This window comes from Furipterus horrens, unplaced genomic scaffold, assembly GCF_987537825.1.
Source record: "Furipterus horrens unplaced genomic scaffold, mFurHor1.1.pri manual_scaffold_29, whole genome shotgun sequence".
Lineage (NCBI taxonomy): Eukaryota > Metazoa > Chordata > Mammalia > Chiroptera > Furipteridae > Furipterus > Furipterus horrens.
The window spans coordinates 82,916-110,392 of NW_028327199.1; the positions used below are offsets into that span (position 1 = coordinate 82,916).

Here is a 27,477-nt window from a genome sequence, read left to right on the forward strand (position 1 = left end):
TGTGGCGGAAGGTCAGACTTCCCGGAAGCGGCTTCTAAGTCCTCCGGGGGCGGGGACGAGGTGCCAGAAGCCTATCGGAAGCGTGGCAGAGGATGTGTAAGACCTTCGGGAGCAGGAAAGAGGACCCCGAAGTCCCACGGGGAGAGGGAAGAGCACGCGGCGGTTCTTCGGGGGCGGGGACAGGGTGGCGGAACACCCGGAAGACCTTCGGGGGTGGGACCAAGATGGCGGGCCTACCGGAAGCGGGACAGGGTGTGTAGACCTTCGGGGGTTGGGCCTCGGCTGCGTGGGATCTTCTAGGGCGGGAACAAGATGGCGGGTATGCCGGAAGCGGAAGTCACCCAGAAGTCCTTTGGGGTGGTACCAGGAGGGCGGAAGTGTGGCAGAAGGTCAGACTTCACGGAAGCGGCTTCTAAGTCCTCCAGGGGCGGGGACGAGGTGCCGGAACCCTATCGGAGGATGTGTAAGACCTTCGGGAGCAGGACAGAGGACCCCGAAGTCCCACGGGGACATGGAAGAGGACGCGGCAGTTCTTCGGGGGCGGGGACAGGGTGGCAGAGGACTCCCGGAAGCGGGGTGAGGCCGAACACCCGGAAGACCTTCTAGGGCGGGAACAAGATGGCGGGTATGCCGGAAGCAGAAGTCACCCGGAAGTCCTTTGGGGTGGGACCAGGAGGGCGGACGCATCCCGGAAGCGTGGCGGAAGGTATTCACCAACAGTGCCATCTGAGGCCAGCCAGCTCTGCCTCACCTCCTGCTTTGGACTTGTGTTGCCTGCAGCACCACCAGTGTGCAGTTCCTCCTGCCATGGTGCTCTTCATAGACTCCGTTGCTAGAAATTCAAAGTATGGTGCTTTAAAACAGAAAACAAACTGTGTTCCGCTTTCTCTTTAAGATGAAAGGTTACCCCCTATTATCCTGGTATCATGATGGGGCTCCTTAGGATAGGGAGGCAGGTCTCGCCCTCTGAGATGCATCTGCACCCCCACCTTTGCTGCAACACGATCCACACTAGCTAGATGCCGAGGGCATGGGCTGTGTGTGAGCAATGGACACATTAGAACGTGAGCTGTCTCTGCGTGTGTGATGGACACTGTGCAGCCGCAAATAAGGACAGAATCATGCCGCTTGCAGCAGTGTGGAGGGACCATGAGGGAGTTGTGCTGAGATAAGCTGGAGGAAGACATGTAGGCTTGATCGAACTTACATGTGGAAGCTGAGAACACAGCCTCATAGGGACAGAGAAAGGAATAGTGGCTGTGGGGCCAGGGGAGGGGAGGGCAGAGGTCTGTCCCAGGTACAAACTGCCACTTACTGATGAGTGACTGCTGCATGGTGACAACACCATGTACATACTGGAAGATCACTGTAACAGTAGATATTAAATGCTGTCACCACAGAAAACCGGTAACTGGGAGGTGAAGGACGCGGGATCTTTCCTGCACGTTCGACTATCAGATTGTCACATCGCACATCTTAAACTTACAGTGTTACCTGCCAATCGGTCTCAATACGGTCTCTCCTAGGAAAGGAGAGGTAGGAGGGTCAGGGTCAGGGAAGATGTGAAGTGGAAATGAGGTCCACAGGCCACGAGTCTGGAAAAAGCAAGAAATGGATGCTCTCTGGAGCCTCGGAGGGAAGCACCCTGTGGAGAAAGTGGCGTTGACTCGGGAGACCCGGCCCACCCTCCTAGGCCAGAGCCACGGGTGATCGGTTTCTGTTGCTTGAGTAACCTGATTTAGGCTGATTTCTTACAGAAGCCACAGAAACTGATACCCATACCAACTAATTCACTCACATGAACCCCACAGGGGAAAGCCAGTTAAATTCCCCATGGTGGAAAGAGTGGGACAGAATTTAAATAATATGGCTGCAGAAACTGAACAGTCATGCCCTGGAGAGCGATAGAGGGGTGGCACCCTCTGTCCACCCAGAAAAAAAGGAGCAGGGGCCCGAGCTGCTTCTGTGTCACACACCACCATGCAGCCGAACCGGTCTGGATGTCGAGACCCGCACCAAATTGGCCGCTGTCCTGGATCTCCGGTGCCCCTTGCTCTCTGGAATACGCTTTGTGCCCAGTAAAGCACATGTGTCACATGCAAATTGGCAGGGCCCACGATTCAGGAGCAATGGGATCAGAGGCGCATTGCAGGAAATCCATTAACAGGGTATTATTCTTGTTCACAGAGGAAAATAAGGACAGAGTTGCAAAAAATCTGATGGTTTTAGAAGACGAACGGCAAATACAATTTCGAAATGCACAAGCAACATCTCCCAAGACTGAAGACGTTTCAGAAACAAAGGCATTCCAGTGGCCCATAAGCCCATGAAAGGAGGCTGCTGTCAAGAGTCACTAAGGAAACACAGATTCCTAGGTCACAGGTGCCATGATAAGGCCAAGCGCTGCTGACAGACAGGAAAGGGGTTAGGAACAAGAGCCTCCTGTGGTTGGGAGTGGTGGCTACATGCACTGTCTGACACAGAGTAACACCCATGTGTTTATTGAACAATGGTCTCAAATACAGCCAAATAAAGAAAACTAAAGCAACTTGTTTGGCTTAGTCTACGGTGGGGTCGTGGCTCGACTGGACTTCTTTTACAACTAAACCGAAATGAGCAAAAATGAAGAGCTTCACGCTACCAGCACCCCAGGAACTTCCTGGGTTGAAGCAGGAAGAGACACTAAACAGAAGGGAGGTGAAGCTCTGCAGTAAGGGCCAGGTGGGTGAGGTTCCAGCCATTCAGACCCAAGGCCCTAAGTCGCTGCCCAGTGGAGGACAGCTGCCTTCCTTCCCCAGGCACCTCGGCTGTGTGCCTGGGGGGTGGGGAGGTGAAACATCTGTCCCAGGGTTGGGTGGCCTCAGAAGGACAAAGACCTAGGCATGTCACCTACTTCCCAACAGGAGGCTCAGATATCACACGTGTGCAAATCTCGGTGGTGACTGCAGAGTCAGGATGCTGCTGAAACAGATCTGCTCTCCTCCCAGCCCACCTTGATGCAAACGCATGGTGTGGGACCAGCCGGTCAGGAGGGGTCATTTTGAAGAAAAGTTCATTGGAGAAAAGAATAATTCTGGGTGATGGTGGTTTCTCACTGGCTGAGTGCCTGGGGAGTCAGTTTTCCGGTACATCGCCGTGTTGGGTCCCGTGACTGCCACTTTTTCCTGCCGTTGACCTCAGGTGGTGCGACCTGAGAAGACCCCAGTGACCAGACCCGCCGACTCCACTGTACTGACGTTTCCCTTTACGCAATTTCACAGTAGTAATTACAGTTAGTTGGCTTATTTGCAATCCACGCGAATCAACTTATATTTCTGTGTTCAGAACCAGGCAAGGGCCAGAGACCCTCTGCTCACGTTATCCCTTGAAAGCCGGTGGCAGCTAAACTGACCCTGATCTGTGGACTCAGGGCCTTAGATCCTTAAAGTGCATGCCTTGTTTTTTATGCAAAATACTTGTAGGTTGTTTCGGGTTTTCGGTTGCTTTGTTTTCAGTTTGCTTCTATCTTGTCTTCCCGTTTCTGAAGACTCTGTAGACCTGCGTTGCTTCCCCGTGCTTTTTCCAGGATGCTTACCGCTACGTGTGTTGTGTGCGAATCTCTGACCCCTCTGCAACTTATTTTGTGCCTACAAACCAGGTGGTCCGAATTCACTGATTTGCCGTTTCCCTGGAGAGCCATGCAGCCTTGCCTGAGTCCTCACTGGGTTATGCGGGTCCTGCCGAAGGTGGGTTTGACAACCAAGAGCACAGAAGGGCCTAGACGAAAGTGATGCTGGAAATTAAGACTTCTGATTTGAGGTATGTTTACATACCTCTCGGTCCAGGTGTTTAATGATCCGAGCAGTGAGCTGGACTCGCTGGTGACAACAGTCTCTGACTGCTCAGGCCTCAGGATCTTAAAGACATCCTGTGACTTAGAATCTTGCTGAGTACTCCATCTTCCCTGATGTTGATAAGGAAAGCAAACAAAACTAAGTACAAATGGTGTTTAACCTTGATTGCTTTCTGTTAGTGTTTAAGGAACAGTGCATCTGTTCCTTAGCCTTAAAAGAGTAAGTGATTGGATTTCTGTTTTCCTGTCTATGAATGCTATATAGACTTGTTTGTCAGGAAGCATTCTTTTCAGTTAACCTTTTAAGCTTCCTCTGTTGTAAGTTTCAAGTACATTGTAATCATTCCTGGAATGTGCCTGTGAGCTCATTCCTGGACCCTCCCTGTTAATGAGCATATCTGCAAAATCCAATAAAAGGAAGGTGCTTGCACTGCTCAGGGCTGATGGTCTGAGCCAGCCACAGTCCTCTGAGCGTATTGGCCATTCATCCTGCTTGCTGGAATTATCTAATCGCCCCCGACCATATTCTACACTTCACGAAAGTTCAGGTTACCCACTACAGCCTGGTGGAACGAGGCCGCTTTGTCACCAGGCGGCAAGAAGGCCACGCCCACGCTAAACAGCTGCGGGGCTCCGGGCCCCAGCTCTTGTGGGGCGGGTCCATCCGCAACCTCTGGTACACCCCGCACCACAGAAACCGGAAACCGCCGCGCTGCGGTCCTCGATGAAGGCCGCATGACAGACACTGAGCAGCCAATCCCCGGGGAGTGGGGCGGGTCTTCCGCCGACGGTCACGCTCCACCCCCCCTGCCCCGCCCTTTCATCTTCTCACCACCCATTGGCGGGCAGGGCGCTGCGATCTCGGCACTGATTGGCCGCTCGCGCCCACGCCACTATATTACCTGGAACCTCGCTGTCACCGCCTCAGACCTCCTGAGGGCGGGAAGCGCGCTGCAACTCGGAGACCACGGCCAGGGTGGGCGGCGCGGAAGGGGGTCCGGGAGACTGACAGGAGGACGGGGGACCTTGCCGTGCGAAACCCTTAGCCCGAGACCTTCCAAGTCCAGCCTAAGAGCCCCGGTGCTCTCACCTGACAGGCTCCAAATCCCTTCAGCCTCCAGGGGCCCACGGCGGGCAACGCGGAGGGCCCCAAGTCTCGCCCAAACAATCCCTCAAGGCTTACACCCCAAAACGCCCTGAGAACCCCAACTCCCCTCGGCTCGGGGCAGCCTGATACAGCTGGCCCGGAAAGACCGAATGGCCCCAAACCCTGACACCCGAAGTGCCGTCGGCCGGGGAACGCAATGTTGGGGAACCGAAAGGCCGCAATGGCTGACCAGACTCTCCTCAGCCTCAGCGGTCTCGGAGCCTCTCCCCCCGGGCGCTGGAAATGCCCTCGGCCTGAGAGGCCCCCGAGCTTATCCTGAGGGACCCCGAGGCCCGGCGCCTCAGACACTCCCGTCCGCTGCAGACCGCGCCTGCGTCACGCGCGGGTTTCCCCAGAACCGGTCGCCGTCGGGGCCGCTGCGCGCGGGTCGCTCGGGAGCCGGCGCTTCTGCTGAGGCGGCCGCGCGGGTCGGGGGTTCGCGGGCACAGTGCACCCCCCGCGGGCGCATCGCCGTGACCGCCCGGCCTGCGCCCCACCCATCCCCTCGTCCCCTTGGGTCCCCACGTCTTCCCTGTCCGGACGCCCCGCCAACAGCGGGAAAGGCGTTCAGCCCGCTCGGCACCTTCTCCTTCCACAGGCGCCTGGGCCTCGGGGCTGGGAGACCATGAACCCCGACTCCGGGCCGCGGGGGTGCCCTGAGGGAGAAGCGGGGAGAACCGGGCGCAAGCCAAAGGTGAGCTCCGGCGTCGGCGGGGGGCGGGGGCCCCAGAGCTCCGCGGCCGCTGGCCTGGGGAGGCCCCGCCTGCGCCCGTGCGGACCCCGCTGTCTCGGCGCTCCGGGCACGGCCGGGAGGGACCCGGCGCGCCCCCTGCACCCAGGGCGGGGGTGGCGGGGGAGGCCGGCTGCCGTTCTCGGTCGCCGCGACGAGCCCTGAGCGATCCCGTTTCCGCAGGCCGGAGACGCCTTCAGGGACATTTCCGTCTACTTCTCCCGGGAAGACTGGGCGGCGATGGGGGACTGGGAGAAGCGCCGCTACCGGAACGTGAAGAGCAACTACGAAGTGCTCGTCGGCCTCGGTAACGTCCAGGCAGACGCCGACGGGGGCGGACTGCGCACACGCGCGCACACACGCACCCCGGGCCGGGGACCGCGGCGCCTCGTTCCGGACCCCCCCTCCCCGCCCCGTGGGAGCGGGTCGCACTGGCTCTGCGGTGCTTGGTCCCCCTCGGGCTGCTGCTTTCACCCGGACATCTTGCTCCTCCCCAGGCCTCCGAGCGTCGCGACCAGCCTTCATGTGCCACCGCAGGCGGACCGCCGGGCCCCGGGCGCAGGACAGCGAGGGTTCCGACGAGGAGTGGACCCCCCGGCAGCCAGGTGAGCGCCGGGGCCGCGGCTGCGTCTCAGGAGCTGACGAGCGTCAGCGGCCAGCGGGGCGCAGAACGGCGCTTTGTGCGGCCGGCGCGTTCGTGGGAACTCTCCGAATGTGGGGTTGATTACACGTATGTGTACATGCGTGAGTAAGCGGGGACTGCATAAAGATGTAAAAGCGGATAAGAAACGACCGATTCAGAAGAGTGGCCATCACAAGAGAGGAGGCAGGTCGGCCGGGTGGGCAGGGCCGTGAGACCCCAGTGCCGACGGCCCGCGCGGGGCACACGCGGGAAGATTCCTGATCCCCGCGATGAAGGGAGTTGGGTCCTGGGCCGGGGTAGGGAGCAGCTCAGCTTTGCATCGGCCTCTGGTGTCGGCCACCGACTCGGCCGGTCTAGTTTCCTTGAGCCCATCGTGGGCAGGGAGGGTCTGCTTTCAGGGGTCTGAGCTTGAAACAGCTGAAGGCAACATGTTACCTTTGCCTTGATGGAAAGTCCGTTTCTGAGGTCAACAGACCTGAGGCTCCATCCCCGGACTGGTCGCTGCTGACCAGGATCTGATGATTGAGGGAGCGGGTGGACGGCCAGAGTGTGACACGTGGAGCATTAGACAGGAAGGAGGCGAGGCGGCCGTGGGGCCCTTAGGCTGTCGGGGTGAAGACAACAGAAAGGGGAACGGGTCGTGTTGTGTAAATGGAGTTCCTGCACAGTTACATGGCCTTTCTTTTATTTCTGCCGTGAAAGGCCAGTTTACTTTTTAATAAATATAATAGCTAATTTGTAAAGGTAGCATTAAGCACAGATGACACTTTGTCTAGTTTTTTACAACTTCTTAAGAATATTAGTTGGTGCCCCCCTGTAGCAACACGGGCCTTAACGATAGCTCAGAAAACATTCCCAGCAGTCCTTGGATCGCCCTTGGACTGCTCTCTGGTTCCAAATTCTGTGCACCTAATGAGCATCTCCAGATTTTGGAAACATTTGCCAACCAAAGCACTGATTTCTCCTCATCTTTTAGTCAAACCTTCGGTGGCCTTCAGAGGGGGACACAGTAAACACCCAAAGGTGAGTATTTCCCAGATCCTGTTGACAAGAAACTCTTTCCCATGGATACAATGCAGGTAAGAGTAGGAAAATGCAGAGTTTCAGAGATGTAGAAATGCTTCATTAGATGCCTGAGATCACAGTATCGGCAGTGGTGCAATCTGACCCACAGCTCCTACTCCACACCTCTTACACTGAAACTTTCCCAGTGGTACCAAGTTTACACTCTCTTAGCCATATACTGTTACATCATACGTCCAACTAATGGTTTCCAACGCACTCCTTTTCTTCTGCGCTGAAGTGAAAGGTGCGCTGAGACCCTCTGACGGAGGGAAGCATACTGATGTATAGGCGGTTTGCACAGCGGATGGTCCCAGGTGAAGGAGGATATAGGCTCCCTGGAACCAGAGCACCCCCTGTCCCCCAACCATGAGGAGCTTCAGGTTGGATAATTGTAAAACAACAAGTAATACGATGGCTTAAGGACGTCACACAGTTTACTCATTATTTGACAGACACTTGTCCCCTTGAACTGACTTCAAATGCCCATCTGTGTAGGAAGAAGTAACAGCTTCTTCCTCTGAGCACTAACCTGGCCACTCTCATCCTGTTCGGACTCATGGGCTCAGCCTGCCTACCTCTGCACTGAGAGGAGGCCGGTCCATACCTGATTCTTCTCAGGAGTCCCAGGGACCCTGAGAGCCCCTGAACTTTTGCTGAATGAATGATTTCACAATTACAAATTAAACTACCACGGATCCGCAAACGCTGAAGATAATTTCTGTTAGATTTCAATATGGAGATAGCTGAGGGGTAAGTTGATAGGAGGACCATGATTTCACATTCAGACTCTGTTACACAGCTCACACAACACTTTGGTGAACGTTGTTGTATTTCATCTTTGCCATGACGTTAACAATGAGTGTGTTATAGATCCAGAAGATGAAGAGAACTAGCTAGTGGTACAACCTTATTCAAACAAAATTGGTGGGAACGGGAACCAGCTAATCTAATTAATTACAGATGTACTCCCCAAAATATAGCAATTTGAAAATTTGAGCATCATTTTCACTAGTGTCTAGACATGTTTCTGCCAACTATTTTTTTACTCTCTTCCCAATGCCCCTTACTCTCACTATCATAGAGAAACCTGAAATAAAAGAGCCTAAGGCATCAGTTTCGTCTTGAATTCAGTATCCATACAGGCCCTTTCTTCTCCCTCTGATATCCACACTCCTCCGGTATTTCCAGGGGCTGTTGAAGTGTTACTTAGATTCATACATGTGGAAATATATCAAAGCCCTTAAAATTAAATAAATGCATCTTATCTTTTAATATGTGACTCTCACATTGAAGGCAATCTCCAGACCACCATTGAGCAGTGAATCTAGTTTGAAGGACTTGTCCACAATGGCTACTTTGCTGACTGCGAGTGGCTCAGAGCACGCCCAGAAACCCGTGGCCCCTCCTGGACAAGCAAGGACCTCTGGAGAGCACTCTAGACGAAAACTGGGTAAGATAGAATCACTTGGACGCTACAGCTCCTCTAAGTCCTCTGGAATGGATGATAAGCATGGCCTAGGTGTGTGGGGCGCACTTGGGATAGTCCTGGGTTTAAGCTGGACAAAGCTGACAATGAAGTCAGCACTGGAGCTTTGGGCTGATCTTATAAGTTCTCTTAGCTCCTGAATGCTGATGTGTAAAGTCAAGATAAGGACACATCATTCATATGTTGTTTGAAAGCATTACATTAAATTTAAAACTATTGACATGTGTGAGTTTTCCAATAAACCCACCTGTGATAATAGCGACCCGACCGTACATCCTTGGTGTCGTATGCTCAGGCCTTTGCTTAATGCTGACACGTAATGTGCCCTCAATCAATATTTTATAACCGAGTGAAGGTTAGGAAGTTACACCTGGTCATGGGACGATCTAGAAACTGACATTGAATCCTCCATCTCTGGTCACTGTGGACTCTTAGTCTCTCTGAACCAGTAGTGAATGGAGGGAAATACCAGAGTACGTAGGAAGGACGGGTGATGCTTTCAGGGGAGGAGAGTGTGTGCTTTCTGACAAAACAGAGACTGACACTCCAGACCCCACCAACCCAGCTCGCCTGCTCTTCTTCCTCAAACTCAGACCCCAAGAGAAAGGAGGTTGACGTGAAGATGTACAGCCTACGAGAAAGAAAGGGCCATGTGTACCGAGAGGTCAGCGAGCCCCAGGATGATGACTTCCTCTGTAAGTGGCCCTCACAAAGGGGCACATTATGTCTTGCTACATAATTTCATCTAGCCACTTGGTCCCCAAATCATTCCCTTCCTCCACTGTCCAGGAGAGCAGGATGGAGCCTCAGTGAGGTGAGGGCCTGCGCTCCCTTTGAAGCTCTCTGTATTCAGAAACCCCTAACCCCTGTTCCTCTCGCCTCCAGATTGTGAGAAGTGTCAGAAGTTCTTCACTGACAGCTGTGATGTGCACGGGTCCCCTACATTTGTAAAAGATCATGCAGTGGACAAGGGGCATCCCGACCGCTCAGCCCTCACTCTGCCCCCTGGGCTGAGAATTGCAACATCAGGCATCCCTGAGGCTGGGCTTGGAGTGTGGAACGAGGCTTCTGATCTACCTGTGGGTCTGCACTTTGGCCCTTATGAGGGTCGCATCACAGACGATGAAGAGGCTGCCAACAGCGGATACTCCTGGCTGGTGAGAGAAGTGTTTGCCTCCTACCCTGCCCTCTGGCTTCCAACATCCTTCCTGAGGCCTGGTGGGACGTCACCTTCTACATGCTAGACATGGATGGGGATAAATAATATGGTTAGCTCTGTGTACTGAATGGGCTTTGCATGAACAGGAAGCTCCTCCTGTTTAAGGATCAGAAGGTACCCCTGGCTGTTGTGACTCAGTGGACTGAGTGCCGGCCTGCGAACCAAAGTGTCGCCGGTTCGATTCCCAGTCAACACGTGAGGGGTAACCACACGTGGATGTTTCTCTCCTCTTTCTCCCTCCCTTCCCCTCTCTCTAAAAATAAATAATTTCTTTAAAAACAAAAGGACCAGAGGGTAACTGGGAGCAAAGTGGTACACACACAAGGCACTGGCTCCTCCCTTATAGGCTCCTGCTCTGATGGGACAGACTCATATGTGTACATGATGAGTAAGAAAAATATCCTAATGAGTAAGAAAAATATCCTGTGGTCGCAATTGGCGGTTGAATCCCCGTGTGAGCTGAAAGAGCTTCGATGACAGTATAGTGAAATAATTCTTCTTTTACCTCCCCACCAAAAAAAGCCTTTAACTTCTTCTCCTGAAACGCAGATCACCAAAGGCAGAAACTGCTATGAGTATGTGGATGGGAAGGACGAATCCTGGGCCAACTGGATGAGGTACGGTCGATCAATTTCTGGGTGCCCGAGAGGACTCTCATCTGCCACAGGCTTTCCCTGTCATCCTGCCCCCTTGGTGGCCTCCCTCAATCCTGTTTCTTTTGTTCTCCACATGGGATTCTTTCGTATCAGGAGACATTTAGGAAAAAAGGAGATAAAAATACAGTGTACATCCTCAAAATATAAAGATGTATGCTAGACAAACTTTGGACAATGGGGAAAAGAAACCTTGAAGAGCCTAGATGTACTGGAATACTGGATTATGCTTTACTTCATCTAACATTAATTAAGCACTTTCTATGGTTCCAGTTTAGACCAAGTTATTTATTACTTAAAGAGATCACACAACCCGTGTCCTTATGAAGGACTTACTGCAGACAGACATTAAATCATTGCTTTTAGAAGTATATGAGTACACTTTTCCTAACTTTACAGAAGTGCACAGTGCCAGGATAGGCTAAACCAAGGACAGCCCAGCAAAGCAGCCCAGCATCACCTCTAACTAGAGCTGCATTCTCAGGCCTGCAGATGAGTGGTCATGAGCCCCTTGCACGAGCGGCTCTTTTTTTTTTTTTTTTTTAATCAGGGAAAAGAGAATGTGAGTCAACTATCATTGCTCTGTTATCTTGCTGAGACAGAGAGGCCTCCAGGTTTCTATGGGAACCTTGGGGGAGACAAGTTAATTTTACCCTAAGAAAAGTATGCAATGATTGGAGAAAGACCTCTCAAGAGAAGATAGACTTGGGATGAGTATTGAATGATGTGAGATAATCTAGAAGCAGAGTCTAGATCAAGCACCAGGTTCTCTGGTGTGAAACAGAACTCGACTTAGCGTTTAGAGAAGCTAGAGGGAGCTGCGTTTCATGGCCAATAGGGGTGGATCTTAAGTCTGGAACTGGGCTTTGGGAAATGGTCTTAGGCAAGATGAGCCCCGTGAGCAGGACTTGGAGACAGATATTCATATGACATCTGACAGAGGCTCAGATGTTGAACAGAAGGCTCCCCGGGAGCACTAGGGGGAGTGGGTGACATCAAAGCCCGAGGGTCTTAAGCATCAGTGAGGAGCTGGACGTGGATGTGACAGGTAGCGGGAACTCACTGGTGTGTTTTTCTTTCCCTTCCTCTCCCTCAATCCCAGGTATGTGAACTGTGCCCGGGATGATGAAGAACAGAACCTGGTGGCCTTTCAGTATCACAGGCAGATTTTCTACCGAACCTGCCAGGTCGTCAGGCCAGGCTGTGAACTGCTGGTCTGGTACGGGGATGAGTACGGCCAGGAGCTGGTCATCAAGTGGGGCAGCAAGTGGAAGACAGAGCTCGCGGCCAAGAGAGGTGGGCACCGCTGTTCTCCTTCAAGACAGAAGTAAAAGAGAGAACTCTCATAGAAATGTTCACAGTCCAACTCCACTCTAAAGTCAGTACAATTTCAAGTCAGATGCTTCAGAAATCAAGGAGTCATTTCATATGCATTTGACTCCTAGGAACAATTTTTATTTTCTTTCTGTTCCTATTTTTAAAATGCTTCATGCACTAAATACACAACAGCATATAGTGCTGAAAGGCTTAGAGGCCAAAAACCCAAGTTTTAAAGAAGATTTTAATTATTTTTAGAGAGAAGGGAAGGGGGGGAGAGAGAGAGAGAGAGAGAGAGAGAGAGAGAGAGAGAGAGAGAGAAACATCGATGTGTGAGAAAAACGTCTCTCATTGACTCTTGTACGCACCCTGACCTGACTGGGGACTAAACACTCAACCCATCCATGAGCCCTGACCAGCGATCAAACCCGTGACCTTTAAATTTGTGGGACAACACCCAACCAACTGAACCACCATGGACAGAGCAAAAAAAAGTTTTTAAACATTAACCAACTCTCTCACCAAGGCAGATTTTTCTAACCTTTTTATAGCGGTTTCTTCTTACTTTCCTCTGTATTTCTAGATGAAATGTGTATGTTAATATGCACTTATTCATTATTTCAGGTAGTTGTCCTGTGAGTTCTTACTCTGTGCCACACAGAGTTCTGGGAACTCGAGATACCGATTAGCATAAAGATGAGAATCGCTGCTCTTGAGCAGCTGACGGGCGAAGGAGGGAAACTCAGGGACGGATGCTTGCATGTGCACAATATCACACAACGATTAGTGCTTTAGGGAAAAGGAATCCACAACCAAGTACCTGGGGATCACTGCGAACGGAGGGTGCAGTGTGGCTGGTGCTCAGGGAGGGTCCTTTGCATGGAGAACACTTAGAACAATACCTGTGGGCAAAGGGTCCCAGGTAGAGGGGCAGCTAGTGCAGAGAAGGAGAGGCGGGGTTTGAGCTGTCTGAGGGACACTCGGTCTCGACCTCAACATGGAGGGTAACAATACAAATCAGATACAGGACCAGCAGCTGTAAACACAGGGTCCATGATCCAAGCTGAGCCACTTGGATGTTCCTTGGCAAGATGGGACAACTGTGCTGTTTTCAGCTGCAGCGTGAGCATGAGAGAGTGATGGCCGGAAAGCCCTGCAGAGGCCAGGGCGTGACTCTGTTCTAAAATTAGGCTTTGTTAAATTTTGGAAAATCAACTTCAGTGGAATCCCACAGTGATGACTTCATTTACAAGTGAGAGAAGATGCGGATGGGCTGCAGGGGTATGGGAGTCGGGTGTGTTGGAACTGTGGTTGGATAACTATTTTAAAACAGGACTTCCTAGTGTATTTGAAATGGGCTAACACTGAATGAAATAAAGTGTGAGTACTTGGTGTGAGGCTGAGGAAGGACATGTTTTTATTTTATAATTTCAGAGAACTGAAAGAAGCAATTGCTAGGTGGGGCCTGTGGTTTCTCTCTTTACTATGACTTACTTAGAAGATACACGTATATGGAAAAGGTCACTGCAGTTCCATCCACACAGGGAGTGGAACAGCCTCTGACGCTACTTGAAAGTCCCTAGTCTGGCCTATGTGCAGGCACGACCCATGATACGGGCTTTCTGCTTTCTGAAAACATTGCAGTGCATACAAATAAAAAGAAAAATAGGAACAGTGTGGGGGACAGAGCTTGCGTTGTCAACACTATAAGAATGCTTGGCGAGACAGGTCTTCTCAGGAGACCAAGTGTGCAGCTGAGGCAGCCTTGTCCATGTCACTGCTGACCAAAACCTTCTCTTTCAGCAGAACCAAAGCCAGAGGTCCACCCATGTCCCTCCTGCTCTCTCGCCTTCTCCAGTGAGAAATTCCTCAGCCAACATGTGAAACGCAGTCACCCCTCTCAGATTCTCCCGGGAACATCTGCGAGAAAACACCTTCCGTCAGAGGACTGCTGCCCAGCGGAGCAGAGTCAGCAGCAGCAGCAGCACCATGCCATTACACACAGTTGGAAGGACACAGGGGAAGGTCGAGTGGCCAAAGAAAGGTCCAAACCTTTGCTTAAAAGGATCAGGCAGAGGAGGGTTTCAGGGGCCTTGTTGAAACCTCCCGATAAACAAATGGGAAGCTTGAGTGAGCATGAGGGGATGATGGAGGAAGAGCTCAGCACAGGCCAGAAGGCGAATCCAGAGGACACAGAGAAATTATTCATGGAAGTAGGAGCGTCAAGAATTGTAACAATCAAATATGGAGGGTGTGGGCAAGGCTTCAATGACAGGTTACAGCTCAGCAGACACCAGAAGATACACTCAGGGGAGAAGCCCTATGTTTGCAGGGAGTGTGAGCGAGGCTTTGCACGGAAGTCACATCTCATCTCACACCACAGGACACACTCAGGGGAGAAGCCCTATGTTTGCAGGGAGTGTGAGCGAGGCTTTGCACGGAAGTCGGAACTCATCTCACACCACAGGACACACTCAGGGGAGAAGCCCTATGTTTGCAGGGAGTGTGAGCGAGGCTTTGCACATAAGTCAGCTCTCATCAGACACCAGAGGACACACTCAGGGGAGAAGCCCTATGTTTGCAGGGAGTGTGAGCGAGGCTTTGCACAGAAGTCGGATCTCATCTCACACCAGAGGACACACTCAGGGGAGAAGCCCTATGTTTGCAGGGAGTGTGAGCGAGGCTTTGCACGGAAGTCACATCTCATCTCACACCACAGGACACACTCAGGGGAGCAGCCCTATGTTTGCAGGGAGTGTGAGCGAGGCTTTGCACGGAAGTCGGATCTCATCTCACACCAGAGGACACACTCAGGGGAGAAGCCCTATGTTTGCAGGGAGTGTGAGCGAGGCTTTGCACGTAAGTCAGTTCTCATCTCACACCAGAGGACACACTCAGGGGAGAAGCCCTATGTTTGCAGGGAGTGTGAGCGAGGCTTTGCACAGAAGTCACATCTCATCTCACACCAGAGGACACACTCAGAGGAGAAGCCCTATGTTTGCAGGGAGGGTAAGTCATTAGCACCTTGATAGCCATAGGGCAAACGCAGCCTCCACATACTTTACACTCCAGCCCTGAGGGCACTTCAGATAAGTATACTGGCCCTTGACTCTCCCCAAGAGTGTCATTTGTAAAGAAGTAACTGGTTAAACAAATCCTCTACTTTCATAACAAGAGGTAAGATAGACAAACAGTTCCTTAAATGCTATGGAGATGCCTACACCAACCTCCTCCCTGGTGGTTTGGCCTCCTGCTCTGAAACGTGTTGTCTCCATACAACTTTGAATCCCACTTGCCTTACCCACCCCCATCACTGAAAGCAGAGCGTTCCAGGAGGGCCTCAGAGAGCTCGTGCTCCCAGCCACAGAGACTCAGCTTCTGCAAAGGCCTGAGTCCAGAGTCAATCTGATTAGGCCACCACCCAGGGAGCAGTATATGGGGGGTGGGGTGGTAAAAAAACACCAAGATGTATTTTATAAAAGGCTGTGTATTTATTCTTACATATTTAACCTTCGGTCACCTTCAAAGTGCTCTCCATTTGATGCCATACACCTATCCAGACGTTTTTCCCACTGCTCAGAACTGTTTTGGGCCCTGGCTGGTGTGTCTCAGTGGATTGAGTAGCCGGCCTATGAACCAAATGGTTGCCAATTCAATTCCCAGTACAGGGCACATGCCTGGGTTGCGGGCCAGGTACCTGGTGGGGGCCGTGTGACAGGCAACCAGTGGATGTATCTATCTCTCTTTACATCTTTAAAAAATTTAAAAGCGGTGTGTCTTGGGTTTTCTTTCCTTCTAGCTGCCCATCCCTAACAGAGAGAAGACCATGAACTTTCACTATTCTGTGACTGCTGGCATGGGCCATGAAAGAGGGACAGAGTCCTGGTGCAATGCTGGCACAGGGGCTGGGACTGAAATACAGTGGGGAGGGGAACCCACAGACTGCCAGGGGTTGGTCACCTCCACCCCCCACCAGGACTGACCCTAGAACTCTCCTAGAAGGCTGATCAATTCAGCCTCAGTAAGGAGAGGTCCGTTTCCTTTCCCTCCCCTTCAGCAACAAACCACATTCCTAGTGTGGCTGCCAGCCTCCGAGATGTCCCCCCAGCCCACCTGCTGTCACCCCTGCCCTTGTAAGAACCTCCTTCACCCAACTGGGCTGATCTGTGTTGTGAAAATGGCGTGCAGCTCTCAAAGCTGAGTCATAAACAAGTATTTGTGTTTCAGCCTTGCTTGCACAGTTCACACAGTCTCGATCCCCTTGCACAGGGGGCTGGGTGTCACACAGCCCTCCCAGCCACCTGTCAGTGCCAGGCAGCCATGACCCTTGGTTTGAAGAGGAAGCTCCAATGAGTGACTGCGGCCTCACATCTGCTGGCTCTTGTCCCCCATCAGGCAGCTGAGGTCACTGTCTTGTCCCTATGATACATGCTGGGCCTCCAAGGCCACTCCACCTACACCTGTTGGCTTCCCAACTCCTCCCCCTGACTCTGAGTGCCCTCAGTGGGGTGGGTTGATCATCCTTGGACAGAAAGGATGTCAGCAGCAGAGGTGACAGGATGGCATGGTCGGCTGCCTCCATCACACCCTTCACTCAGTGCCACAGTGGCTACCGCAGCTGTGGCCAGCCCCACCTGGTTTCTGCCGTGATTGTCTCCCACCCACGCAAGAGAGCTGCGGCTTGTTTGAAGACCACAGTTGGGCAGGTGAGGGGGTCACTGACCGCAACGGTCAGTCAAGAACACAAAACAGCTCACTGCCCTCTACATCTGGGTTAGGAAATACTTTCTGAAACTTGGCACATTTTTTCCTGAATCCCAAGCCCTGCCCTGTCTGTCCCTGGCCCTGGTCCTAGTTACCCTGGACAGTGTCTGACTGAGAGCTTCCCCTGGGGAGTTTGTCACCCACATATGCTGTCTTCAAAGATCAGACTTCTTAAAGGTCACTGAGGAAAGTTTTAAAAAATAATAATTTGTTTAGATTGACAACTGTGTCTCACTTGGTTGGAGGGTCATCCTGTAAACTAAAAGGTTGCAGGTTCAAATCCCAGTCAGGGCATGTGCCTAGGTTGTGGATTTGGTCCCTAATCGGAGCGTGTCCAAGAGGCAACTGATTGATGTTTCTCTCTCGCATCAGTGTTTTTCTCAGTCTCTCTCTCTCTCACTCTCCCTCACGCTAAAATCAATAAACAAGTCCTTGGATGAGGATAAAAATAAATAAATAGGGGGACAGGAGTAGGTGGAGATAGAAGAGGAGATAGAGGGACAAATGGTAATGGAAAAATGCAATACAAATATTAAAAATAATATTGAGTAATAAATAAAATAGAATAAATAATCATGTCCTTGGGTGAGGATTGGAACAAATTGTTTAAAAGTAAGAACTTGGACACTTCTGACCAAGATGGAGGCTTACACAGACACGCTGGGTCTCCTTCTACAACTAAGAAAAAATACAACTACCTCAAAACTAGAGACAACCAGAAGGTCTAGAAAATGAGCTGCATGAAAGTCCAACAAGCAGAGATATAAAGAAGAAATACTCATCCAGACAGGTAGGAGGGGCAGAGCTGGGGCAGAGAGGATGCAGTATGGTGGCTGCAGAGGTGGCAGTGGTAGGCTTGTGGAAAGTGCAGTCACACATTTTAAAAAGTCAAGAAGAACACCTGGAGACCGCTCCCCGCACCAGACCAGACCACGCAGCTCATGGTCCCTGCGCTGAGGACAATCAAGCCTCATTGCTTCTGACTGTGCAAACCAGTGGGGGTTGGGGAGGAGGCAGAAACTGCCGGTCTCTCAGCAGAGTCCGCTTGTTTAAAGGGTCCCCATGATCCTCGAACGTCCACAGACCCACCCACTCTGGGAACGACAGCCAGGGCAACAGCTAGAGAGGCTCCAGTCCCATACGGAAGTGGGAGGAGTGCCTGGAAAAGGGGCAAGTGCTGAGCAAGCGGCATTGTTCCCTCTCAGTCCCCTCTGCCCCACACAGCGCCACAACGAGGTGAAATGGGTCGCTCTGCACTGAACCTAAGGCTCCACCCCTTACAATGTAACAGGTGCAACAGCCCTACCTAAGACACAGAGGCAAACAAACACAGGCGCCTGTCAACATAAGGAGCCAGAGAAGTAAGGCCCAAAAGAGGGAACGGATCAAGGTTCCAGTGGGAGAACTAAGCAATGAGGAGACAGCCAACCTAACAGACGAGGAGACAGCCAGCCTAACAGATGAAGAGTTCAAAACACTGGTGATAAAGATGCTCACAGGCTTGACAGATACGCTTGAGTATGGCAGACACATAAGGGAAGAAGTGAAGGCTATGCTAAGTGAAACGAAGGAAAATCCACACAAAACCAATGGTGAAGGGAAGGAAACCGGGGTTCAAATCAATGATTTGGACCATAAGGAAGAAAAAAACGGTCAACCAGTACAGAATGAGGAAGCAGGAATTGAAGAAAAATGAGGAAAACTTCCCAAGTTTTGCAAAGGAGATGGACATATAGGTCCCAGAAGCATGGAGGGCCCCAGGCAAGCTGGACCCAGAGGGGACCACACCAGGACACACCACGACTGAGATGCCAAAGGGGAAAGATAAAGACAGAGTCTTGGGGACAGCAAGAGAGAAATGCAGAGTTGCCTACAGGGGGGTGCCTATAGGACTATCAACTGAATTCTCACAGGGCACTTTGCAGGCAGGAAGGGACTGGCAAGCAGCATTCTATGGGATGAAAGGCAACCCGCAACCAGGATGACTCACTCTATCCAGCAACGCTATCATTTGGAATGGAACGACAGATAAAGTCCTTCCCAGACAAGGGGAAGCTAAACGAGTTCACAATCACCAAGCCATTATTATAGGAAAGGTCAGAGGGACCGACTTAAGAAAAAGATCAAAACTAGGAACACGAAAATGACAACAAACTCACACGAAAATGACAACAAACTCACAACTCTCAAAAACTGAATCTAAAAAATAAAAACAACATCCAACAAAGCAAACCAGAACAGGAACACAATCATAGGTATGGGGATCATTTAAAGAGTTATCAGCTGGGAGTGGGGAGGGAGAGAAATGGGGAAATGGTCCAGGGACCAAGCATAATCAGTTGGTACAAAATAGACAGGGGGATGTTAAGAATAATATAGGAAAGGATGAAGCCAAAAAACTTATATCAACGACCCGTGGACATGAACAAAGTGGGGTGATATGGCTGCAGGGAAGGGGGATACTGGGCAGAGAGGAGCAAAGGGAAATAAATTGGAACTACTATAACAACATAATCAATAAAATAGACTTAAAAAAAAAACACCGCGGGAAGAATCTCAATACCTGATATCAAGCTAGACTACAGGCCTAAAATCTGACATATAAACAACAAAAAAGCCCAGCCATAAGCACAAATCTATACAGTCAAATAATATTCTACATAGGAGGAAGGAACTTAAAATGGAGTGACAACAACCTCTTCCTCAACAAATGGCATTGAGACAACTGAAGACAGACATGCAAAAAAAATTTAAACTGTGTAATGGGTCATCTTTTACTCTTTGCCATTTTTTGCGTTTTACCCCAGTGGCAGGTTATTTTTTTGCTCACGTATCCTAGCAACCTTGAGGCCTCCCCCCCTTTGATAGCTGACCCTAGCTGTAGCCAAGGACATGAGAATAGTTTTGTGCCAAGTATTTATCAGCTGAAGCCCCTTCTAAATTAGAAAGTGTGTGTATATGTAGTTTCTCACGCCTGTGTAGTTTTTTTTCTCTTTTGTTGTTATCTAGCTATCCCAAGGACATGAGTATAGCTCTTTCGCCTTTAAAAACCTTTTAGTCTGTAAAGCGGGGCAGCTCTCCCATCTTCTGCTTCTGAAGGTGGGAAGACCCGTCCCTGGCCAGGTAAATAAACGCCATAAACTTATTTCTAAATTGCCTCGTGTCCTCTTTGCTCGCAAATGCTCCATAACAACTGCACCACACAACAGAATAAACTCAAGATGGATCCAAGACTTCAGTGTCAGCCATGACACCGTAAAGGTCCTAACCAAAACCATAGATAGGAAAATTTCTGATGCACCACATAGCACTATTTTCACCAATATTTCTCCTAAGGCAAGACAGATTTAGGTAAGAACAAAAAAAATAACAGCAAGACCATACAGAAACAAATATTTGCCAGTGATACCTTCGACAAAAGATGAATCTCCAAAGTGTATATAGAACTAACCCATCTCAATACCAAGACAGCAGACCACATACTTCAACAATGGGCGAAACACATGAACACTTCTCCAAAGAGGACCCACAGGCTGTCCATACGCCTAGAAAACGATGCTCCACATCACTACCCATCAGAGACACACACGTGAAAGCCACGGTGAGACATCACCTCACAGCACCCAGATGGTCCACCGTGAAAAAAAGGACAAACAACTGCTGAACAGGATGTGCAAAAAAGGGAATCCTCATGCCCTGTGGGTAGGGATGCAGACGGCTATGGCAGCTGTGGGACACGGTGTGGAATTTCCTCAAATAGCCGAACATGGAAATGCCTTTTCATCCTACAACTCCATGGCTAGGGCCATACACAGAGAATCCTCAAACACAGATCCAGAAAAACCTAGGCAACCGTGGATCATGGGGGCCCTATTTACAATACACAGCTGCTGGAAACATCCCAACCCCCCAACAGTGCATGAGTGGATGCGAGAACTGCGGCACATGGATGGGATGGCACTCTGGCGACAGACAGAAAAAGAACTGCCTTCTCTGTCAACATGGATGAGACGATTGTGCTTAGCAAAATCAGCAGGCCAGAAAAACAGAGGGACACAGGACCACAGGTGTGGCAAGGAACACACAAACAGGGACCTAAGGGGACGGGGAAGGGGGAGAAGCGGCGAAATTGTGGGAAGGCCCTAGTCAACCAACTTCTGCAAATGACCCACGAACCTGCAGGACGCGGTGGGGGTGGACTGTGACACGGGTGAGCGCAGTGCGGGGGAGCAATGGGGCACACAAGTGGGACAACTGGAACAGAAAAACAGGACATGAATCACAAATCTTAAAATATTTTAAAATACATTCCTCAGACAATACTTCCCCTCAAAAAATTGTGAAAAGAAACAAATTCCGACTTCCAATTAAAATGGAGTCAATTACGATGGCAAAATACACTTGAAAATGACATTCTGAACTTCGGCTGTGCTGACTCCGGGTCCTCTGCGGCTTTCCCTGCTGACCTCTCACTCCCAAGACACAGGGTGATCCTGTCTTCCCTGAAATGTTTACCTTTCAACCGACCCCACAGACGGCGAGCTGGCAAGACCGTCGCAGCACGAACACGATACACGGCATGTTTCTTGCTCTACGATTCACCTAACATGGCGGACTGCAAACTCCTGGAAGTGGGGAGTTAGTTAATACACTTCTTTTACGCGTTTGCACCTGGTTTTAGCGAACGCTCCCCCCCCCCCATAACTCCTGGGGTCAAGGACTGCCTGACCCCCGAGAAACCTGCGGCCCCTGGCGCACGGGGACTGCCCGTGTCCTTCGCAGGTACCCTTCTCTGCAGACCGGACCTCAGCTATTTCGGTCCAGTCCAACGGGGAATGGAGGAAAAACGGAGGCAGGGCCCGCACCTCACCCGGCGATCTCACAAACAACTTCATGGAGGAGGCGAGGAGCACTGGCAGATGGGCCTCAGTCGCGCACCCAACGCTCCTGGGCCTGGTCTCAGAGTGCGGCCGCGCTGTCCTGAGATCACGAAAAAGTCTATCTTGGTGAGGGAGGAGGGAAAGCCTTGACATGCTAGGTATCCCTTCCATGACCTGGGAATGAAAGCCTTGGAAACTGGTGGAAGAATGTCCACAGTCCCCAAAAAAACACTCACTGAAATTTTTTTGAAAAGGCACCCGGACATAACTTTCAGTCACTACCCCGATGTCGGTGCACTGCCTCCCACAGACCAAATCCCCAGCAAAATCATGATTGGGCCTCATGGACCCCGACACGTACCTAAGTCTGGGGAGTCGTCCTGACGCCTAAGACCGTGTTTCTGGGGATACGGGCCTCGCTTTACACAGCCCCCATGGGGACTGCTGCTGTCGGACACTGCCGGACTGCTACCGAAAGAAGGGGGTTCTTTCGTGGGGCGCCTCGCTGTAACACCCAACAACTAGTATGGAAGAAAACAGGTCTTGATGGAAAATATTCCGACCTGGGCAGGGCTCTGAACGGGAGTGCTTAGCGGCCCTATTCTCTCACGGGCCCCGGCGCATCCCTTGACCCCAAAAAGGAGAGAAGCCAGACACATACCCAGACTTACCTGACCTTTCTCCGTCTGCTCTCTCCTTGAGGATCTGGGGTGCAACGACACGGGCCTCCGCGTAACCATCCGGAGAAGCCTATAGGTATCGCAAGGCACCCGGCATGGTTCTCTCTTGCCTTTCAAAGCTGCATGGCTCCCCCTTCCAATGGCTGCACCCTCTTTTGAAGCTCCTGACTGCGGCCTCAAAAGCACTGGGCCTGGTAACAGGATGAGACCTTTTGCAGAACCTGCCGGGGGCCTGCACGCTTTGTCCTCACCTTCCCAGGGTTGGACCCCTCCCATCTCCTTGGAGACTCCAAAGAGCCAAAGCCACTGGCATCACTAAGACCCTATCTGTGCCCCATACAAATGCAAAGACATCTGCAAAGCGCTCCCCTTCCCCCATGCCCCAGGACACAGGTGTGAGGAATTGGGGGACCCCCGCTCTGGAACATCACCCCTGACCGCTTGGCCGGCCCTGGTGCCGGGGACAGCCTAGGTGCTTCCTAGGGATCCCGATCTGCAGACAGGAACGGACTGACTTCTCTGACCTCAGATTAGACCCCCCTCCCCCACCTCCGCCCTCTGGGGGAGCCCCTTTGACCCCCCCGCCCCTGGAACCCGGCACTATCTGGGGGTGGCAACTCCTCCACCGCCAACCTGCTGGCCGGACACGGGGGCCACGGAGCCTACCCTGGGCTGCTGATGTGTTTCGAGTCTCAGTTACAAAAAAGACTTGCCTAGGAAAACGCAGGTGAACGAGTGCATAGCGAGGGCACAGGTGCTGCTTTCACAGAGGACCGGAGGGTCTCCGGCTGAGGCCTTGTGCCCGTTTGAACAGTCCCGGGGGTGGAGGAAGGGCGGGAGCGGTGAACGCAGGCGACCAAAGCCGAGGACCCGCACGAGGACGTCAGATCCCCCGGGGGGATGAATGGCCGCCGTAAGTCAATGGTGCCGACAACCAGACACCTGCTCCCTATCGGCAAGGGTCCCTTCGGGTCCTGGGACTGAAGGGCCGCTTTTCTGTCGCCTGCCAGGGAAGCGGGACCGGAAACGACACAAAGTGCCTGCCGCCCCGCCCCGACCGGGGAGGAGTGTCCTAGGCTGAGAAGCCCCACGAACAGGGGCCGGGACGCGCGGAAACACCGAACCGTTCAGCGCTCCGTCGCCCCGGGGTCCGACGGAGGAGGGGCCTGCGCACCGTCCCTTCCTTCCAGGACTCACGGGTCCCGTGGAGACCCGCTTCCCACCGGGACTGAGAACAGCCCGTCTCACTGACTCGGTTTCCACAGTTCACCGTCCCCAGGTTCCTCCTTCCCGAGGCGGCGTCGGCCCTGCAGGGTCCTCCTCCGGTTTCCGCCCGGGGCACCGTCCCGCTGACGAGGAACCTCGGCTCTCTGCTTCCCAAAACGCCCAGCACCCGGGCCCTAAGCTCCTTTCTTTTCTTTTCTTTCTTTTTTAAAATTTTGTTTTTTTACCTTTACGGAGAGTGGAAGTCAGGGAGAGAGAGGGAGAGAAACAACCGTGTGTGGTCGCCGCTCGCGCGCCCACCGGACGGGGGACCCGGCCCGAGACCCACGGCTGCGCCCTGACTAGGAATCGAACCGGCGACCCCCGGCTTCCGGGCCCGCCGCCGCGCCCGCTGACCCACAGCGGCCGGGACGGAGCAGAACCTCAACCTCAAAACCACCCGTAACTCCGAGTGAGAACTGACTCGACGCTGAGAACCCTGTCGCGCCGCATTCCTTAGACGGCCGGGGACAAACTCGGTCACTTAGGGAGACACGGCAGCACGATTTTTCCACAACCCACGGGACACGCTTACAAACGGTCCCACCCCCCTCGCGGCCTCTACAGCCGGCAGCGCAACAAACACACCCGGGCGCCCTCCGCCTCCCCTGATCCTCCCGGTCCCGGGAGGTGCCTCCTGGGGGCCAAAGAAACCGCTTCGACCGCCTCAGCCCAACGGCCCCGCACGGAGCCGCCGCCGGCGTCCTGACAGGACAGAGCGCGCCGGGCGCACGGGACGCCGGCAACGCCAGACCGACGCACGGCGGGGGCGGGGCTTGCGAGGGGCCCGGGCGCCCCCTGCCGGACGGGCGGGCCGCCCTCACGGGGACGCGCCGGCCTCCGGGGCCCCTTCCGGCCGCCCTGCTTCAGTCGCTGCATTTGGGAAACTGGCAGCGGACGTGCAGCCGCGGACTCCGTGACCTCTCCTGCAGGACGGAAGACACGACTGGGAACTGCAGGCCCCGGGGCAGGCGCCGTCTCCGCATGGCTCGCCCTTGGAAGACCAGGACGGGGGCACCGACGCTGTGGTCCCGATCACTGGGCAACGTGACCCGCAAACCTAAGCCAACTCTGAGGGTGTCCACGCTCTGCAACTCGCGGTGACGAAGGTCCCACACTGAACAGCCCTCCGACACGTTCTCCCCTGACTCCTCAGGTCCACGTGGGACACACCAAATGCTGCGACAGTGTCAGCATCGGCTCGCATCTTTAGCAGGAACGGCTCAGAGCGGCTACGGCCGAAGAAGACACCATCAGTCGCTTCACCTGTGGGACCGGGACTGTCCCCAAACTCCGTCTCGGCCCTTTCCCTTGCCAGCACGTGCTGAGAACAGGACGCCCACTGCAGCGCCATCCGCTCGGACGGGGACATTTGTTTCACCGGGGACACTTCTGATGGATGAATGCCGACTGCCCCCTGCTGAACCCCAAACAGCAGAACGGAAGTCTGGGGAGCAAGGCGCTCCTCCCGGGGTTCTGGAAGTTCTCCGACAGACGTCGCCCGTGCCCACGCTAAGTCTCAGGAGTCGGCGCCGGTAGCGAGGCCAGCAGCCAAATGGTGAACAAGGCGGTGCTGGGGGAGGGCCCCCAGCTGGCAGCGCAGGTGTTCCTTCAAGAAGGGCAGCCTGGGGACTTGGCAAGGGAGCTCATTCACCTACTAAACACGTGGCCCACAGGGGCAAGGATTTTGCAAAGTCCAGGCCAGGTCAGTCGGCTGTCCCCGGGCAGCAGCATGCTCGGTTCCCAAGGGCTGGCACTGATGAACAAACTGGCATCCTGGTCGTATTCTGGGAGCAACAGATTTGGAAACAGGGTTAAAAGGCATAAGTAAAATTGTAACCACTAGATGACAACAGGCAGGGATTAATATTTAATGTCTCCCATTAGGAAAAATAACTGGCTTCTTTGGCAGAAGGTGTGCAAGGCATGTCACACCTGTTCAAAGCCCTTTTGTCCACTAAACTCAGTTTGGGCTGAGACAAATATTTTAGGATTTCCCCCCTCTCGGCCCTTTCTGTTTCTTGCTCTAATTGCAGATAATCTTGAAACCAGTCACAAAAGGTAACTAGAAAGTTCTTACAGTTAAAAATTATGAAATAGCCCTGGCTGGTGTGGCTCAGTGGATTGAGCACTGCCCTGGGAACCAAAGGGTCATCGGTTCGATTCCCACTCAGGAAACATGCCTGGGTTGTGGGCCAGGTCCCCGGTTGGGGATGAGCAAGAGGCAACCACACATGGATGTTTCTCTCCTCTTTCTCCCTCCCTTTTCCTCTCTCTCAAAATAAAATAAACTAAAAATCTTTAAAAAAATAAGTTATAAAATAAATTTCTAAATATCCCTTAAAATAAATCACAATGCGGAGTTAAAGAATAATTTCAACAGGAAAAAAAATTAAAATAATGCATTAAAAATAAGGGCTTAGTTATTAGGTGCCATCCCTAAGATATGCACTAGATGGCAGCAGAGAAGACCATTTCCTAGCAGTGTGCATCTGAGCACGGGGGGCGATTCCACTCTGTGGGCATAGAAGGTCCTGCCACATCCGCTCAGGATTCTGAGTGCTGGGAGGGGTCTTCCCTGAGAGAGTATAGAACCCTGACGTATCAGATCTGGGCCCTGGGATTGTGGGGAGGGGTCTCACCTGAGAAAGTAGGGGGTTCTGTCATGTCACCTCTGAGTCCTCTGACCATGGGGACATGTTCCCTCACGTTAGAACTGGAGATCCTCTCACAGCACTTCTAGATCCATTTAGTGTAAAATGTGGACCCGCCTGAAAGAGTGTGAGGTCCTTTGGCATCGCCTCTGGGGCATGCGACTGCGGAGGAGTCCAACCTGAGAGACGAGAGGATCCTGGGGTGTGAGCTCTGAGTCCTGTGAGTGTCAGCAGGAGTCTTACCCGGGAGAGCAGGGGTCCTGTCACGTTGGCTCTGGGTCAGTATGTGGTTCTCACATCTTTGGATTTTAGGATTGAGAAGACTGCCTTCTTTAGTAATCAAAGACCTGGTTAAAACAATATAAAACAGAAACATATTTTAAGGAAACAGTATCTTCACTGTGTAGGCAGAAAATGTCTCATGCTATCTTATCTGCTGCTACACAATACAAGAAAACCGTCCTTTTAACAAAATAAAATAGAACCAAATTCTGCTTCTACATCAGCTTACTTTTCTTACTTACAGTCATTTTCTTAATTAAATTTACTCTCATCGTATTGAGCTTCACCATCTATAAAACTTACCCTCTCTACATTTCTCTTTACAAATCTCCTACCGCTTCCCTTTCAACATTCTGCTCTCATCCTCCTTGTCCTCTGTCTCGCTCTAAAACAACCAGCCTCACTTAGAACAAAATTACTGTACTTTTTTCACTATAAGACACACTTGACCATAAGATGCACCTAGGTTTAGAGGAGGAAAACAAGAAAACAAAATATTATGAACCAAATGGTAGGCTAAAATATTTAATAAAATATAACAGAATAATATTTCAACCATGCAAAGTGAACGGCAGTCAACAGCGGTATTAAGAATCATCATCACTGTCATGAACGAATGAGGAGAGCCTTTAAAGTTCAAGTACTCTTCTAGTTTTCTGGGAACCCCCAGAACTCATGATCGCTAGCGTCAGGATTTATGGGGGCCTTTAATAACAGGCATTAAGGGAGTTAAGAGGTATCACTGGTTGTAACAGTCACTGACAGTATCACTATCCTGGATACAGGTGCTGGCGGAAGACCCCCAGTGCTGTTTCGGCTAGTGATAACCCTTAATCCTCTCAGTGCCTGTGTTACTACTAGA

At 52.0% G+C, this 27,477-nt stretch overlaps 1 protein-coding gene and 1 long non-coding RNA gene across 3 annotated transcripts; one reads left to right on the forward strand and one right to left on the reverse strand.

Annotated features, from left to right (window-relative positions):
• LOC149990070 (uncharacterized) lies at positions 1-26,676 on the reverse strand. Of its 2 annotated transcripts, none has more exons than XR_016508958.1 (4): positions 26,577-26,676; positions 1,495-1,595; positions 752-832; positions 1-71 (listed from the first exon to the last, which is right to left on the reverse strand). It is a non-coding gene; the product is annotated as an uncharacterized LOC149990070 (long non-coding RNA). The 2 variants fall into 2 exon arrangements; XR_016508957.1 differs by having other exon boundaries at positions 1,487-1,595.
• LOC149990071 (histone-lysine N-methyltransferase PRDM9-like) lies at positions 5,605-16,229 on the forward strand. Its single transcript, XM_090265674.1, has 11 exons — positions 5,605-5,673; positions 5,893-6,016; positions 6,207-6,314; positions 7,329-7,375; positions 8,711-8,867; positions 9,497-9,598; positions 9,789-10,060; positions 10,672-10,739; positions 11,878-12,071; positions 13,896-15,101; positions 16,150-16,229. The coding sequence occupies exons 1-11, from the start codon at positions 5,605-5,607 to the stop codon at positions 16,227-16,229; spliced, it is 2,427 nt and encodes an 808-aa protein (XP_090121800.1).
• Positions 26,677-27,477: the final 801 nt, after the last annotated feature.